At 42.5% G+C, this 16,617-nt stretch overlaps 1 protein-coding gene across 2 annotated transcripts in view; it reads right to left on the bottom strand.

Annotated features, from left to right (window-relative positions):
* LOC308077817 (uncharacterized protein) overlaps positions 1-16,617 on the bottom strand; it is a 39,811-nt gene that overhangs the window by 19,562 nt on the left and 3,632 nt on the right. The window contains exons 4-20 of one of the 2 annotated variants that reach the window (XM_080418767.1): positions 16,162-16,281; positions 15,795-15,917; positions 14,884-15,090; positions 14,190-14,358; positions 13,740-13,908; positions 12,682-12,904; positions 12,039-12,158; positions 11,163-11,387; positions 10,374-10,685; positions 9,382-9,600; positions 8,392-8,601; positions 6,978-7,244; positions 6,225-6,461; positions 5,530-5,796; positions 4,724-4,969; positions 3,720-3,992; positions 315-530 (exon numbers count right to left, since the gene is read on the bottom strand). In XM_080418767.1, coding sequence (XP_080274893.1) covers positions 315-530; positions 3,720-3,992; positions 4,724-4,969; positions 5,530-5,796; positions 6,225-6,461; positions 6,978-7,244; positions 8,392-8,601; positions 9,382-9,600; positions 10,374-10,685; positions 11,163-11,387; positions 12,039-12,158; positions 12,682-12,904; positions 13,740-13,908; positions 14,190-14,358; positions 14,884-15,090; positions 15,795-15,917; positions 16,162-16,281 — 3,603 coding nt within the window. The remainder of the gene's footprint in view (positions 1-314; positions 531-3,719; positions 3,993-4,723; positions 4,970-5,529; positions 5,797-6,224; positions 6,462-6,977; positions 7,245-8,391; positions 8,602-9,381; positions 9,601-10,373; positions 10,686-11,162; positions 11,388-12,038; positions 12,159-12,681; positions 12,905-13,739; positions 13,909-14,189; positions 14,359-14,883; positions 15,091-15,794; positions 15,918-16,161; positions 16,282-16,617) is intronic. The other variant, XM_080418768.1, reaches the window with a different exon arrangement.

Genomic DNA, 16,617 nt, shown 5'->3' with positions numbered 1-16,617 from the left:
TTAAGAAAAAAACATTTTATTTATATGTACACTATGACACATTAAATCTGTGTTTTGTATAAGGATAGCATGTACTGTAGATCATGCTAGCTTTCACAGTATAATATCAATACAGTACCATTTCCTTTACGCAAATTAATTTAGAACAGTGATGAAACTACTCTACTTAAAAAAGAGCTATATAAATCTGAGGCATTATTATTGTTATTACTACGTTAGATGTGCAGTTACATGAAAACACTACACATCCTCTGGCCAATCAGACTCGAGTGTTCTCCGTGGTCATGGTATGACTGAACACTTCAGAGACTCACCACAGCCGTTCTCGTCGGCACCGTCGCGACAGTCTCTCTCTCCGTCACACAGGTGACTTACGGGGACACAGCGCGTCTTGTTGTCACAGCGGAGCTGGCAGCTCTTACTCGGCTTCCAGCAGTCCAGTTCGTCAGAGTTGTCCAGGCACTGAGCCGCCCCGTCGCACACCTGAGACAACGGGATGCACCTCTTCCCATGCGAGCACTGGAACTCACCTAAACAGTTAGAACAGACGGAGCAATGCATGTAGAACAGTGGTTACCAGACTTTTTAGTTCAAGGCTCAAAAGAGAAATTAGACGTTTGCCCGGGACCTAAACTAGTGAAAATAGTAGATCTACGTTTAAGAGCTTCTTAAAATTAACACATTGGGTGCCAAAACCGTATATATACGGTTTTGCGCATACTAACGTTGAGTGCCAAAACCGTATATTTTTTCTTCACAGCAACAGGAAATATCACTCCTACAAGATTTAGACTCCAATCCACCTCCTGGTTAACTTATGACTTCAAAAACCTGTATCTCGGCTCCTGTGCACTTTTTTTTTTTACAATGTTAATTTAACTTTTTTGAACTGGCTGCAACTATGGAATGGATTTCCGAATGTTTTAAATTTTTTCCCCCCGATTGTACGAGACCTGTATGTGTGTAATGAGGGGATCACCGTGAGGACGGTGATCACTGAATTTTTTTTGTGACTACTTGAAAAAGGTTCAAAATGTTTAAAAAGTCCTGGCACTCAAAGTATAATATTTTAATAAACCTCTGGCACCCAATGTGTTAAGAAAGTTTCTTAATTTTATTTTATGGAAATCATTAGATTTTCTGGCTTTATTTATTAAATACTTTTGAAAAATGTTTTAAATTGATGAAAAGTTGAGATTTGTTTGTGTAAAATGTTTAAATCTTTTGAAATATATAATCTTTTGAATGTAGGAAATGAAAAAAGGGGGATATTTACTCGGGACCCCAAAAATTTGGTCTGCGACCCAAACATGGGTCTCAACTCACTGTTTGGGAAACAGTGATGTAGAACATAAGTTCTGTTCAAATACTTTAGTACATTTGGTAAGCCTTTAACTGACAGGCCAAGTTAGTTATTTCTTATATTGCAATTATTGTCTCCGCCAGGCCGAAAGGCATGGCGAGAGAGTATGTTTTCCACCCCGTCCGTCCGTGTGTGTGTGTCCGTCCGTGTGTGTGTCCGTCCGTCTGTGAGCAGCTAATCTCCGGCACCGTTGGCTTGATCGCACCGAAACTGTGCACACACACTCCCTGGATGCCAATTCCGAACTTCTGCCCCAAATTTGTCACATGGGCCTTTTATAGCGCCACCAGGAGGCCAATTTGTGCAAAACATATTTTTTGACAGTACTCCTACAGATTTTGTCCAAAAATCCCACAAATCGGTACACAGTATCTCTATAGTCATTTAACGAAACGAGTCTTTCAGATTTTCCATATTCCATCCTGATTGGCTAAAAATGGCTTCCAAAGTTTGCAGTAGTACTCCTTTTTGAACAAAATGCCTCAAATCATGAACACAGCATGCAATTTCCATGAAAATTTGCTCGCATATTTCCACTATGCTGAGGAAGAAATGACACTTTAACATTTTGAAATCAGCCTCATGGTGGCGCTATAACAGGCCGATTCATGTTTGTACCTATAACTGCACCGATCTGTGTAAAACTTTGTATGCGCACTCCCTAGAGGTCAAGGAAAAACCTTTGCCCTGCATTTTTCACATCTGCCTTTTATAGCGCCACCAGGAGGTCGACTTACGTAAGAACACATTTCTTTATATTACTCCTTCCGATTTTATCCAAATTTCACGCAAATCGGTACACATGATCTCCATAGTCATGTGATCAAGACAGATGTGTGATTTTTCATATTCCATTCTCATTGGCTAAGATTGACATCTAAAGTTTGCAGTAGTGGCTTGTTTTGAACAAAATTCTGCAAATCATGAACCGCCGTCCGATTGCGGTCAAACTTTGCACGCACCTTCACACTTTGTTGAGGAACAAATGCCACCCTTTTAACATTGGCCTGTTATAGCGCCACCAGCAAGTCTAATTTAGCAAAAACAAATTTTTTTGCACAAAATGCCCCAAGCCATGAATGCAGTGTCCACATTGGCCTATTATAGCGCCATTGGCCTGTTATAGCGCCACCAGCAGGTCTAATTTAGCAAAAACACATTTTTTGCACAAAATGCCCCAAGCCATGAATGCAGTGTCCACATTGGCCTATTATAGCGCCACCAGGAGGCCACAATAACCTACCTGACCTGGCGGAGACCTGTGCTCCGAGGAGCACTTTTTCTAGTTAGTTATTGCAATTGTTGAATGACTTCTTGCTGTAGCTTACTTCTATCGATTGCTGAATAGAAATAAATTAGATGAAACCCAGCAGTACTAGAGGTTCTGGTAGGATACAGATGCCTACTTGTTGTTAACTAGTTGTACGAGCTCTTGTTTTATTTGATCTTGTTTATTCGATACACTTATTTGTTTTAGCTCTTGCTCATTTGATTTTCCTACTTGTCTCATCCGTTTAACCCATTAAGACGGGAAACACATCCGTGTCATTTTAGATTTATTTGGCTATTCAAAAATAGCCGATATACAAGCTCATAGTGCGGCACCGAGTGCCGCGCTATGAGCTTGTAGATCTGCTATTTTTGAAAAATCGTGAAAATATACATATATATTTTATATATATTTTTTTAAACTGTTGGGATTTAGAAAACATTTTAAGAATCGTACTCAGGCCTTAATGGGTTAAGAAAGTAGGTAGCTGGTATATTGCACTTTTACCTTAGCGCTCACCCTGGGCAAGACCTGGGATGTTGGTTGTCTAGGAAGTTGACAACCGGAAATGGTTGAATTTGGCGGAAGTCCCGCCCAAGGAAATGACATTGATGCTTTACAAATCTGTTAACATTCTCCGTGAATGAAACAAGTTTTGTGATTGGTCAAAAAATATCGTTTCCGGGGGAAACGGAAATCCTGTCCACTCAGGACTTCCTAGACACTCGCTGCTTTAGGTCGTGACCAGGCTCTTCTTTTCGCAGATGAGTGAGGCTGGGACCGAGGTTACTTAGCGCTAGGTACTGTATACTCTTAGTTGCTTGTTTTAGAAGAGAATGCACTTAAGACTTCTGGTGATTAGTAGTTTCGCTCCCTACCTATGTTGAATGCACTTATTGTAAGTCGCTTTGGATAAAAGCGTCTGCTAAATGACTGTAATGTAATGTAATGGATAGAAAACCAGCAGTTCTAGAGGTCCTGGTAGGATAGAAAACCAGCAGTACTAGAGGTCCCGGTAGGATAGAAAACCAGCAGTAGATCATTTGGGGCATTTTACAACTACAATGAAATTGTAAATCGAATAACCTTTTTTACAGGAGTCCGGACAGTCCTCTTCATCCGATCCATCCTGGCAGTCAGTATCTCCGTCGCACACGTGGCTGAACAGAACACATTCCCGCCCATCTCTACATGGCCTGGAGCCTCTACGACACTTCAGAACATCCGGCTGGGACGGAGCAGCAGATATAGGAGTGGAGGGACAGTCAAGCTCATCTGATCCATCTTGACAGTGAGATCGGCCGTCGCACACCAGACCCCTAGACACACAGCTTCTACGGTCTTTGCAGCGGAAGTCAGCTATAGAGGAGGAAAACATTGAAACGTTACTGTCCACACATCAACATTTTAAATTGGCTTCACCTTGGTAGAAAAAAAAAATTACCTCGTTAACTCAAGAGTTGATCTAATACTGTACTAGTAGGTGGTGTCCTACCCAACAACACTGTCTACATGTGCAACCACTTTTTATTGATTGAATACTTCATTAGAAGTTTGCAGAGAAAAGCACATGAAAGTACAGTTCAATACAAGGTCAGCTAATAGGAATTAAAAAACCTAAGAAAGCCATTGGCTTGTTTCCTTTGTACTCAATTCATAGTGACATTAGATGACACAGATATACACTACTATGCAGATCATCATAAAAGCAGTTTAGAAATAAGAAAAATAAAAAATATGTACAGTGAACAGTTTGGGGGGGGGGGGGGGGGGGGGTGTTAGATTTTGACTTTTACAGGGGCCAGTTTCGAATTGCAGCCACCTGTAGGTACTCTTTTAGGGCAGTTTTGAAGGAGAGTAGGGTTTTAGACTCCTTCACAGCTTTTGGTAGGGCATTCCACATTTTTGTGGCATAGCATAAGCAGTATGTGGCACATGTATTCGTTTGTATAATTTTTTTTTACATGCACTACCACAGTTTAAGGGGCCATGTCCACAGAACCGTTTTTTTGAGCTGCCAGTGCCTTTCTGCCATGCAATGCTACAGACACGCTGGAGAGGGAAGCACTCTGGACATGATGACAACTTACATCTGTTGGGACATTTTGAGACACAATTCTTCTCGTCGGCTCCATCAGGACAGTCCCTCTTCTTGTCACACAGTTGGGTAGAGGAGATGCACACAGATGATCCAGGACACAGGAATGAAGGATAGATGCAGCGTGGCTTGGCGGTGGTAGTAGTGAGAGGCTGGGTAGCAACTTCATCTGGCAGCAGGGATTGACCGGACGGTCTGACGTCTAGTGCAGCACTGCCCTTAGTGGTCACTGGAGAGTCTGAAACAGAGCAGTTACCGGTTGGAACGTTCAATCAAATCATTTCATTACAATAGACCAAAGAACTGAGACGTCTTCATTAAATTATTTTGTTCTGTAGGAGGCGAGCCGTCCAGAAAGTGTGTCTGTCAGGGCTAATCTCACAAACGGCTGGACCGATCAAATTTCTTGTGCACTGTGTCAGTAGGCAACGGAAGTAACTCGCTGCGTCGGTTTTCACATACGTGGAAATATTTAACTTACATTTTATAATGGAAGTCGATGGGGGCTGAAAGCTTTCCCAGATATCGAGTCCCATCATAGACTGGTGACAAAGTCTGAGATCTACATAGGAGCCGTGCCATTAAATAACACTATTGCTGTTTAGGTATAACATAGCAGAACATAGAAAGAGGCAGTTCAGCAGCAGGATTCACAAGCTTAACCACTTAAGCCCCTGTAGAACTGGACTTGAGTTACAACTGGACTTTTTCCGTCTACACAAAATCTCTTACAATTGCAAAGACTGAAAACTAGACTAATATTCCATTTCAACAACAGTACTGTTAGAGACAGCTCACCACAATCCTGTTCATCCGATCCATCCTGGCAGTCAGGCTCTCCGTCACACTCGTGGCTGTACAGAACACATTCCCGTCCATCTCTACATGGTCTGGAGCCTTTACGACACTTTATAACATCTGACTGGGACGGAGCAGCTGACCGGTATGGAGCGGCAGCTATAGAGGGACAGTCAAACTCATCTGATCCATCGTGACAGTGAGATCGACCGTCACACAGCAGACGCTTGGAAACACAGCTTCTACGGTCTTTGCAGCGGAAGTCGGCTACAGAGGATGAGAACATTGATTTGGACAATGAACACACATTGCCCACACAGAAATAATAATTTAGCTTCACCTAGTTATATTGAAACGAAAAAAAAATGTGTTAACTGAAAGAGTTATGTGCTGTAAATAATAATTGTGATATTAATCATTGCTATAGAGCGTTTGATCAGCAACAGGGGTCTCTCCTGCTACCAATTTAATCCTGTCAGTAAAGAAAACTCATACAGGACACAGGATGATAAGTGAAATTACAAGTGAACAACAGTAAACAAATAAATGAGTAGACACAAATTGGAACTGGAACACAACCTTTTTTTTTTAAATGCAGACAACCAACCATACAGATTGGTTCAAATAAAAATGTATTAATTAAAATAAGTTCTGGACTGCAACTAGAAAATAAGCAAGGCTCCATTACAACTTACATCTGTTGGGACATTTTGAGACGCAGTTCTTCTCGTCGGCTCCATCAGGACAGTCCCTCTTCTTGTCACACAGTTGGGTGGAGGAGATGCACACAGGTGACCCCGGACACAGGAAAGAAGGATAGATGCAGCGTGGCTTGGCGGTGGTGAGAGGCTGGGTAGCAACTGTATCTGGCAGGAGGGATTGACTGGACGAGTTGACGTTGAGTGCAGGACTACCATCAGTCATTGGAGAGTCTAGAGACAGCAGGTCAACCGTTGGAATATTAATCAAATCATTTAATTAAAACAGACAAAGAACTGCGATTTATTGCATGTCATGCTCTGTAGGAGGCAATGCATCTAGAAATGGGTTCATCTGTGAGACTGTCCGGGGATAATCTTGCGAACCACTAGACCAATCAGTGGCACATTTCGTAGGCACGCTGCCTGTATGCAACAATAGTAACTCCCTAGTTCCTGCATTCGTTTTCATACTTTACATATTTAACTTTAACAATGGAAATGGGAGCTGAAAGCTTGCCCAGATATTGAGACGGATGTCATAGATGCGTCATAGATGACCGACACATCATAAAAGGGCGACATGGCGTACGAATTCCACGCCATTAAATAACACTATTGCTGTGTAGCAATAAAGTAGAACATAGTATCAGTATGAGTGTCTTACCAGCAAGTACAGGTCACAGATACAAGACCATAAAAGGTGAAAACGATTCCATTTCAACAACGGTACTGTTAAAGACCGCTCACCACAATCCTGTTCATCTGATCCATCCTGGCAGTCAGGCTCTCCGTCACACTCGTGGCTGTACAGAACACATTCCCGTCCATCTCTACATGGTCTGGAGCCTTTACGACACTTCAGAACTCCTGACCGGGACGGCGCAGCTGACCGGTATGGAGCGGCAGCTATAGAGGGACAGTCAAGCTCATCTGATCCATCGTGACAGTGAGATCGACCGTCACACAGCAGACCCTTGGACACACAGCTTCTACGGTCTTTGCAGCGGAAGTCGGCTACAGAGGACGAAAACATTGATTTGGACATGTCACACTTTTGCATCCAGTTGGTGCATTCAACAATTATCAAAGACAGGAATTTGTCACAATGCCTCTGTACCCTCAGTTTCATGTCTTCCCGTTATCCCGTCTACTGTAAAGGGTCTTATCTCATGGCAAACCCAGTTCTAGTTATGAGAACTACTTTACCTTGTTTCACATTGTATAGATCAATGTTTTTGACAAAGGATGAGGCCGCACAGCTCTTAGCCACGATGCAAAATGTTTATTTAAAAATGAAACCAATGTTTCGACAGTGAAGTCTTCCCCAGGGTTTTCTTGTTCCAAAACCCTGAGGAGAACAAAAAAACCCTGGGGAAGACTTCACTGTCAAAACGTTGGTTTCATTTTTAAATAAACATTTTGCATCGTGGGTAAGAGCTGTGCGGCCTCATCCTTTGTCAATACTATTACCTGCCTTGGCCAGCACTTCATCAACACAGGTGTGCGCTCCCTCCTTCTGTGTTTGCCTATATAGATCAATGTTTACCATGTGAGCTCAAGCAAGTATTTTGAAATGAAATAAACTATGACAAATGCTGACCCCAACAAAAATTATGCATTTCAACCTTAAACTCTGTTCCCTAAAACAAACTTACCCTTAACACACATAGCTGGCCCTAAGCTTTACCATAAACTGATGCCTAACCTTTAATGGAACATTTGCAGTTACGCAAAACTCATTTCTAATTTAAAGTCTATACGAAGAGTGCCTTTTTTACAATAGTATAAAGATCTCCATGAGAATGTTTAAATAAAGCCGAAAACGGCATAAAAACTTGTTATTGGAGGTGTGCAAGATTTGCTGTGGAATTGGAGTTTGAAAACACATCGTCAAAATGTACTGTACCATACTGACCAAGGACCAGTGTCCATAGAAAACGTGCGCATATACTGACATATCCAAGAATTCATGTTTACTTTAAAGATATTCTCTAACATGAGAATGAAGAGGTTTCAAACGTGAATAGCCAAATGGTTCAAGTCACCTGGGTAAAAAATAATGCAAATAAGTAATGTTGAGGACAGGAATGTTTATGCTGGCAAAATATTAATGCTACTCTAAACAATAATTATATTGGCCTTAAAACGGCACATTGCTTACCCATTGAGGGACATCTTTTCACACAGTTCTCCTCATCAAAGCCATCAGGACAGTCTTTACGACCGTTACAAAGCAGAGCTGGGGAGATGCACAGGTGAACAGCTGTAGGACAGAGAACCGATGGACTGGGGCAAGCTGGCTGCGTGGGAGGAGAGGGCTGAGGCGGACGGACATCTTGAACAGGAACTTTTGGAATGACTGTGGTCTTTCCTGGATCATATATAGAGAGGGAAAACATTATCAGATTCACCAAGTTCAGCTGAACAGTTGTTACAAAATGATATACCTCTCTTTATAACTTCTTAAAAGGATTGTTCACCCCCAAAATTACATTTTTTCTATCGATTACACACCCCATGGAGACTTGAATTCATGGATATTTTTTGTTTTTGTCACATTCCTAAGCCAATAATTTGATGACCGGCGGCGGCTCCGGTAGGAGACTCAAAGTGTCAACTTTGAGTCTCCTACCGGAGACATTAGCATCTTTCCGCCGCTCATCAAATGATTGGCTCAGGAATGCGACAAAAACTAAAAAATCTCCATGAATTCAAGGCTTCATGGGGTGTGTAATTGATAGAAAATAAGTAATTGTTTGGCTGAACTATCCCTTTAACATTAGCAAATTAAAGGGATAGTTCACCCAAAAAAGTACTTTTTTCCTATCAATTAGTCACCCCATGGAGACTTGAATTCATGGTCTCATTCCTAAGCCAATAATTTCATGACCGGCAGCGGCAAATTATTGGCTTAGGAATGCGACAAACTAAAAAAAATCTTCAAGTCTCCATGGGGTGACTAATCGATAGGAAAAAAAATATTTTTGGGGGTGAACTATCCCTTTAAGGTCTCTGGGGATAACATGACAGCACTAACTTTCATTCACATTGAATGACAATTTTCTGAAAAATTCCCCAAGTTCCAATAATAACAAAAAAAATCCCCCAAATTCAAATCTGTTGAATTTTGGTGGAAAACTCAGTCCCTGACCTGGTTTGATGTCCTTCAAGGCGACCATGACCTCCAACACTAAATTGACCCTCTTCACGTCTCTAATGCGTCTCCTGTCCCTCCGGTCCCACAGGGTTATGTTACCAGAGGAGACCGACAACAGGAAAGGCTCAAAAGCGGCCACGACCGATCCCGATATGTTCCATCCTCCTCCAGCGAGGTGGGTCCTTCCAGTCAGGAGACTCATGGTCGACAGTCCTGCACAGTCATCAGTATTCCAGTTTAATATAATAAAAAGGGGATCGGGAACATTTTCATTTTGAGATAATCCTTCATATTTTTGGGGCCATTACATGTCAAATCCTCAGTGTAATTTCATTCTGTGTATAAAAGGGTAAATTAATGCTCAGGATTTGTGAGCTTTGATGTGTTCATCTGTATAATGGTGTTCCTGTCATCTGTATCACATTACTGATTGAAGTTCCGATTCGCGAGGGAAGACCCTACAGCTACAGTACAAAGTTCATGCTGTAAAGCGGATGAGCCTCGTTTTGATATTGTCCACATTTACTGTATTTTTCCCCTTTTGTTTATTGGCATATCCTAACACAGTGGTTCTCAACATCAGGTCCAGGGAGCCCAAAGGGTCTTGGAGGGAGTTCCCCTGCTAAATCCTCACCATGTTTACATGTACTGTACAAGTAAATACAAGAGAACGGACAAGAACAGCTAATTTATAACCCGATTTTCACAGTTATCTCTACACCTACAGCACATAAGATCGTATAGGAATTCTGGTCCAAATGAAAGACTATCGTACCAAGTCATAAACCATTTCTTAGAGATAACCAGATAATCCAGAGATAACAAATGGGGGGTCCATGGCCTAATGCATTATGAAATTGATGTACTTATAATAAGAAGTTTGAGAATCACTGTAGTATTATACTTTGAGCCACATTCCATGTATGTACTGAGACATACAGATTAAGTTTAATACTGACAAAAAGGGAAACAAATGCTGTACTAACCAACACTTCCCGTATGCCAGAGAAGGCTGTTGGCCTGGAGGTCAAAGGCCATCCTGATATGGACATCTCCTCCCAGCTTGAGGACCTCCGTGGTGGAACCTCCCGACAGGCTCATGCTGAGAACGCGGTCCGCCTCCAACCAGAGCAGTCTGGCCCTCATCCAGTCCACATACATGTCCCTGACTTCACCAGAAGACGTACGGTACAGCACCTTGGGGGGAACCCGTCTGGGTGCGGTGACACCGATCGAAGTCTGATCACATGACATCCAGTAGAGGGCGCCGCTCTTCTGGTCCACTCGTATCCGACAGACTGAGCAGCAGGGTAAAGACAAGAAGAATACAAAATGTTTCATGAGTCCAAAAATGTCTTATTACAGTTTTCGGAAAGAACTTCAGTGGCGCTCAAACTTTTTCATGCCAAGAACCCCCAAAATAATATTTGGCCATGGACCCCCATCTCAAGCTATTTTTGAATAGCCAAAGTATAAAATGATGGTTAAAGTGGTTAATGACAAATGACACAGACGCTTTCCCGGTTTTAATGGGTTAAAAGGCATGATAAAGTTGGGGGGTCTCTGGCGCTGCGCTCTAGTCTTGAAACAACTTGTGATTTAGTTTGGCACTATGATAAAATCAAAATTGGGCTTGAATCTGCAATCCCTATGTTCTGGATTGCAGCTTTAAAAACACCCAGACTTAACTGAAACCATGGCAGACACAAATGCAAAAAGGAAAAATGCACAACAAAGAGCCTGAACCAAGATCCACAACAGACAGGATTAATTACCAGGGGTAATGGTTGGGATGAGTTCAAACTTATCCTGGGTGTCAGCCAATGGCGTGCGCTTGATCTCTCCAGTCTCGTTGACCCAGTAGATCCAGTCTCTGTAGAAGTCCACGGCGAAGGACACGATGACATCTTTGGGGGAGAACACCAGGGTTTGGACCACCTTGCTGCCTTTAAACTCCAACTGGTGAATGGTCCTCAGGCTCCCATATAGAAACCTTGGATCTGTATGGTGGAGGGGGGGGGGGGGGGGAGGGGCAGTGTCATGTTTTAATTTAGATGTAATACTTTTATGGTAGTGGTTCCCAAACACTGGTTCAGGATCTTTATGGGTCGCAAGCAAAAATCTTTTTTTTTGGTTTCCTAATTTGATCAATGTATTATTTCAAAAGATTACAAAAGACAAACAAATGCTGAAAAAAAAAGTTTCTTCAAAAGAACTGTATGCATAAACAAAAGCCCGATCCGACAGTGCAGGTGCAGCAGCCAGAGACAGACACAAAGGCACGGGAGGTCCAACTTGGGGTCCTACGACAAATTTACTGGACTTCTTCAGTCCATTCAGTGTCAGGGTATGTTTATGAAAATAAAACCCATATTGGTTCAGAACGGAACACAAGATTTAATTGGCAATTACAGGAAAATTCCGTATTTTACGGGACGGGTGGTAACCCTACCTTAGCCTGGAGTCCAAGAATAACAATAAAAAGCACTAGTAAAGAAAAATGCAGACAGAAGACACTGGACATGAAAATTATTTTGCAGTTGAGGTTCTGAACCAAGGTCAAATCACATTGATTATTATGCAATACAACCAAAGCCTCACATACAGTACAAGTGCAGTGCAATAGTGGGGGTGAAACATTTTAAACTTACAATCACATGGCATGTCAGGCATCAGTACTTGATCGTTGGAACATGCACAAGTGAAGCCAGCCTGGTTCTCGTTGGTCAGCTGACAGAGCTGGCATGGAGACTTCTCACATGGAGAAGGACCTAGTTTATAAACACAGATAGACAGACAGATCAATAAATATAAGATAAGCAGTCAAATAGAATTCTAGATAACTTAGTGAAATAGAATACTAGAAATATTTCATTTCAAATAACCCATTAAGACCTGGAACGCATCTGTGTCACTTTAGATTTCTATGGCTATTCAAAAATAGCAGATATACAAGCTCATAGCGCGGCACAGAGTGCCGCGCTATGAGCTTGTAGATCTGCTATTTTTGAAAACGAATTGAATTTTTATTTTTTTTTTCAAAAAACTGTTAGGATTTAGAAAACATTTTTAATTATTGCCTCAGGTCTTAATGGGATAAAGGAAAGAAAAAAGTTATAACCACTAGAACCCAAACATCCCTATTCTGAGCATGTCATAATAGGCAAACATTCAGCAAAAATAGCCGATCAGCGGACATCTGCAAGTTTTGCCAAAACTATTTGGTGTAGAAGGGAAAAAAGGTTTTAAGTTTTAAACTCTATGATGATCTAATAACTGCATTACCCACAATACCTTTAGGCTGCTGTAGCTCATGGTAAACGGTCAGCATAGGTGACACAGCGTTCTGGAGAAAGATCTTGTGGTCTAGCTGGTCGTGGGGCGCGGCCCACACCCCCATTTGATCGACCCAGTAGAACCAGCCTCCGAACACAGCCAGGGCGAAAGGATGTTTGCTGCCTAGCCTTCCTGTGATGGAGTGACGACCCGTCCCATCCACTTTCACCGTCTCCACAGACTGTGGGGGAATAATATAAACCCATTCAATCCGGGAACGCATCTGTGTCATTTTACATTTCCTCACGAAAAATCGTGAAAATGTGTGCCAATCTTTGAACATATATATTTTTTCTCAAGCGAACATTTTTAACTGAAATTGAACCACTGATGCCTATTCAGCCGTTTCCTAGGCTGTGTGTTTTCCACTTCCTGTCGATTTTATCCAATGAAATCCAATGAAACTGGTCAGATGACCAATGATATCTAATGAAATCGACAGGAAGTGGAAAACACACAGCCTAGGAAACAGGTGAATAGAAACAGAAGATATATATTTTTAAACCGTTAGGATTTAGAAGACATTTGTAGAATCCCCAGAAGCAAAGATTTTTGTTAAAATGTTCCCTTTAAAAAAATATATATATATATTCAAAGATTTGCACACATTTGCAAGATTGTACAAAAAAGAAATAGCAGATCTACAAGCTCACCATGAGCTTGTATATCTGCTATTCTTGAATAGCCAAAGTATAAAATAATGGTTAAAATCTAAAATGACAGATGCTTTTACCGGTCTTAATGCGAATAACTCCTCAAAGTAAAGCTTGGAAATGTGTTTTCAATTAATTGATATTATATATAAAAAATAAAAATAAAAAAACATGTATGAAACATGTTTCCAGTTCAAATCTGCTGCCAAGCCAATCAAATGCAGCTACTGCATGGGAAACTAACCCAGAACAGGAAAGCGGGTATGCCACCTTCTGGAAACCCAGGAGTACTACCGTTATGCACAGAGCCTGTTCTCAAGTGTAAAAAATGGACCCTTTACACATTTCCTCTGATCGACTCACCATCTTGAGGACACTGAGCCAGTAAAGCCTGCGGGCCGCTACATCAATAGTAAGGCTGTGAGGACCCTGGGCTGTGAGGACTGCCAGAGTACTGGGCTCCGATCCATCCATCCAAGACCTCTCCAGTGTCGTGGCATTGCCGGGGCCTGCGTTGGTCCAGAACATCGAGCTAGGGGAAAGGAGACGAGGAGACAATAAGACCTGAGGCCGATTCTACAAATGCCTTCTAAATAAGTAGTTCTTAAACCGTTTTGTAATTCAAAATTATAAAAAAAGAAAATCAACCACTCAAAAATAGCAGATGTACAATAGCCCGAAAAATACTCAGTGGGTGCTCAACTACACTCACTCTTATTTAACAACCAGTAGGGGTCAGCAGATACAATGGATGGAAGAACAAGGGAAATGGGAATTGATAGTATGACTAAATTGGGAGAAGGGGAAACCTACCTCTCTATGGGGAGGAGAACCAGCTCTCGTGGGCGGATGTCTTTACTCAGCACGGTAGTGAATTCGCTCCTATCAGGAGATCCCATGTAGATGGTGTGCGTTTTCTCATTGGTCCAGTAAAGGTATCCGTTCAGCCAGTCACAAGCCAGGCTTTTAATCCCAGGCTCTCCTGTTGGTTGAGAAAAATAGTCTCAAGCTCTATTCGCACGGCACAAGTATTGTGGGGAAGCAAACGCATGCCGACTGCCAGAGGCGTCGAACTGGTCACCATCAAATGCAGTAGGCTCCCGCGGAAACACGGCAACGCCGATCAGTGCCGATTAACCCATGTTTCCGTGGGAGCCTACTGCATTAGATGGTATCTTTGAAAAATCTCTGCAACACTTAAGCGACGTTATATTTGCCCGGGACCAGACAGTGGTACCAGCGGGTACATGGGAGAGTGGATTGACTGTCAAGGGAGCCTTCCCAAATACAAAAAAGGTAAACAGGGTCCCGAAAGGGGCTAGTCATTACCCATGCCGCCTAGCGGAATGTGGGCAGTGACGCTTTCCTGTGTGTATTTAGTCTCATTTTGTCTGTAGTGGTTGGCTCACTGAAAGAAAACTACACGCAAAATACCCGTCAAGTGGGGTCAACCACACGCTTCTTTCCTATTGGCTGACATCCGGTCAAATAATTGATGTTGTCTCACCGGTGTAGACCGTTAAGGTCCGTCGTCCATCAGACTTGAGAATTGCTCCCTTGCGGTCTGCCCAGTAGAACCAGTTTCGGACCAGGTCGTAGGTCAGACACACAGCGTTGGAACCAGCCGTGATGGAGTGGGGCAGAAGCCGCTGGGACTTTGGGTTTAAAAGAACGATGGACCCTTTCCGTTGTGTCAGCAGCATCACAGGATTACCTGGCAACACAGATATGGTGTATAAAACATTTACACACTGTACTTCTAACACTACAATACTTAAAAGAGGAAGGGCCGTTGATTTTGGTACTTCTGATTTTACGGTGAGGCTTTCCAAGAGGCTATCCATCTATGACAGGGTCTGTGTGTGCCGGTCTGGAGCTAATCTTGCAAATCACTATGCACACTGCCGGTATATGCCACACAAGTACCTCCAACAATTCAAAACATGATTTATACTTTTTGAATTTGATCATGGAAGTCAATAGGGCTGTGATCCTATTGAACCTTGCCCTAATTTGGAGATATTCATCATAGATATGACATGGATGACTGAGGTCACAGCTGGTCACAACATGAAGTCTGTGAGATCCACATTGGAGCCACGCCATCCTGATATCTGCATTATTTTTCCTCGTTTATTTGTCTATGGAGTCAACATTACTCAAGACCCACCTGATGCGCCAGACTGGAAGACCATGCATCTCCCATCACATTATTAATACGGGATTGTGTCATTCAAAATAATAAAGCCACACCTGATGTGATTGCATGTCAATAACCAGGAAATGTATAGTGAAGAGAATGTGGAACTTCTTTTTAATCTGTAAACCATGCATGGAAAACACTTCCTATGCTGTGTCGCAGTTAGCTACATTTCCAGCACCTGTGGCCAGACGGGTGGTTTGATTCAGAGTGCGTACCTGTAGGCAGACACGTGGTTCCATTCAGTTTGAAGCCTGGTTTGCAGTCACAGTAGAAAGAGCCCACAGTGTTGGAACAGTAGTGGCCGCAGATGGGAAATGGCTGGGCACATTCATCCACATCTGAACAGAAGGAACATACCAAAACACTATATTACCGATATGCACAGTCAAGTCTATACAATCCATAGTTCGGTGCAGTGTGCCTTTAAATCACTACACTGTCAAATCTTGTGTTATTTAAAGGAAAACACAGCCGATTTTCAACTAGACACTATTATTATTGACCATCTCACATCAGAACAATGGGATTTATGTTGGAAATCTGTGTTTCCCTTTCAAAAGGTCATGTCCCCACCGCACTGACCTGTACAGACCGCTCCATTGACGGCCAGCGTAAATCCAGGTGGACAGGCGCACAGAGCGCCCCACGGCTCATCCACGCACACATGGCTACAACCACCGTTAGCCACGGAGCACCTGCCACCTACAGGAGGGAAGGGGAAAATACCATTTAGTCAGCAGCTTTTTTTAATACAGTAAAAATCCTAAGTGATGATTATCTGCAATCCGTAACGGTTATGTCCTACCAGCAAACTCTGGTCTCTCTTCCGCATGACTTATACTGCCCAGTCAAGAGGCAATCCCCCCCGCTTGACCAGATATTGCACTCATGAGCTTCAGGCAGTACTATGCATCAACTAGTATGCGTCATACCCGACACCAGGGTCTAAATGTCTCAATGGAGACAGGGATTAGGGAGACTACCTTCAATCACTGTATGTGACTATGTGCCATTTATATTGTGTTAACATACTCTACC

The sequence above is a fragment of the Gymnoscopelus braueri genome (assembly GCF_963280865.1).
Source record: "Gymnoscopelus braueri genome assembly, chromosome: 22".
Taxonomy (NCBI): Eukaryota; Metazoa; Chordata; class Actinopteri; order Myctophiformes; family Myctophidae; genus Gymnoscopelus; species Gymnoscopelus braueri.
This window is presented reverse-complemented; position numbering and strand designations above follow the sequence as displayed.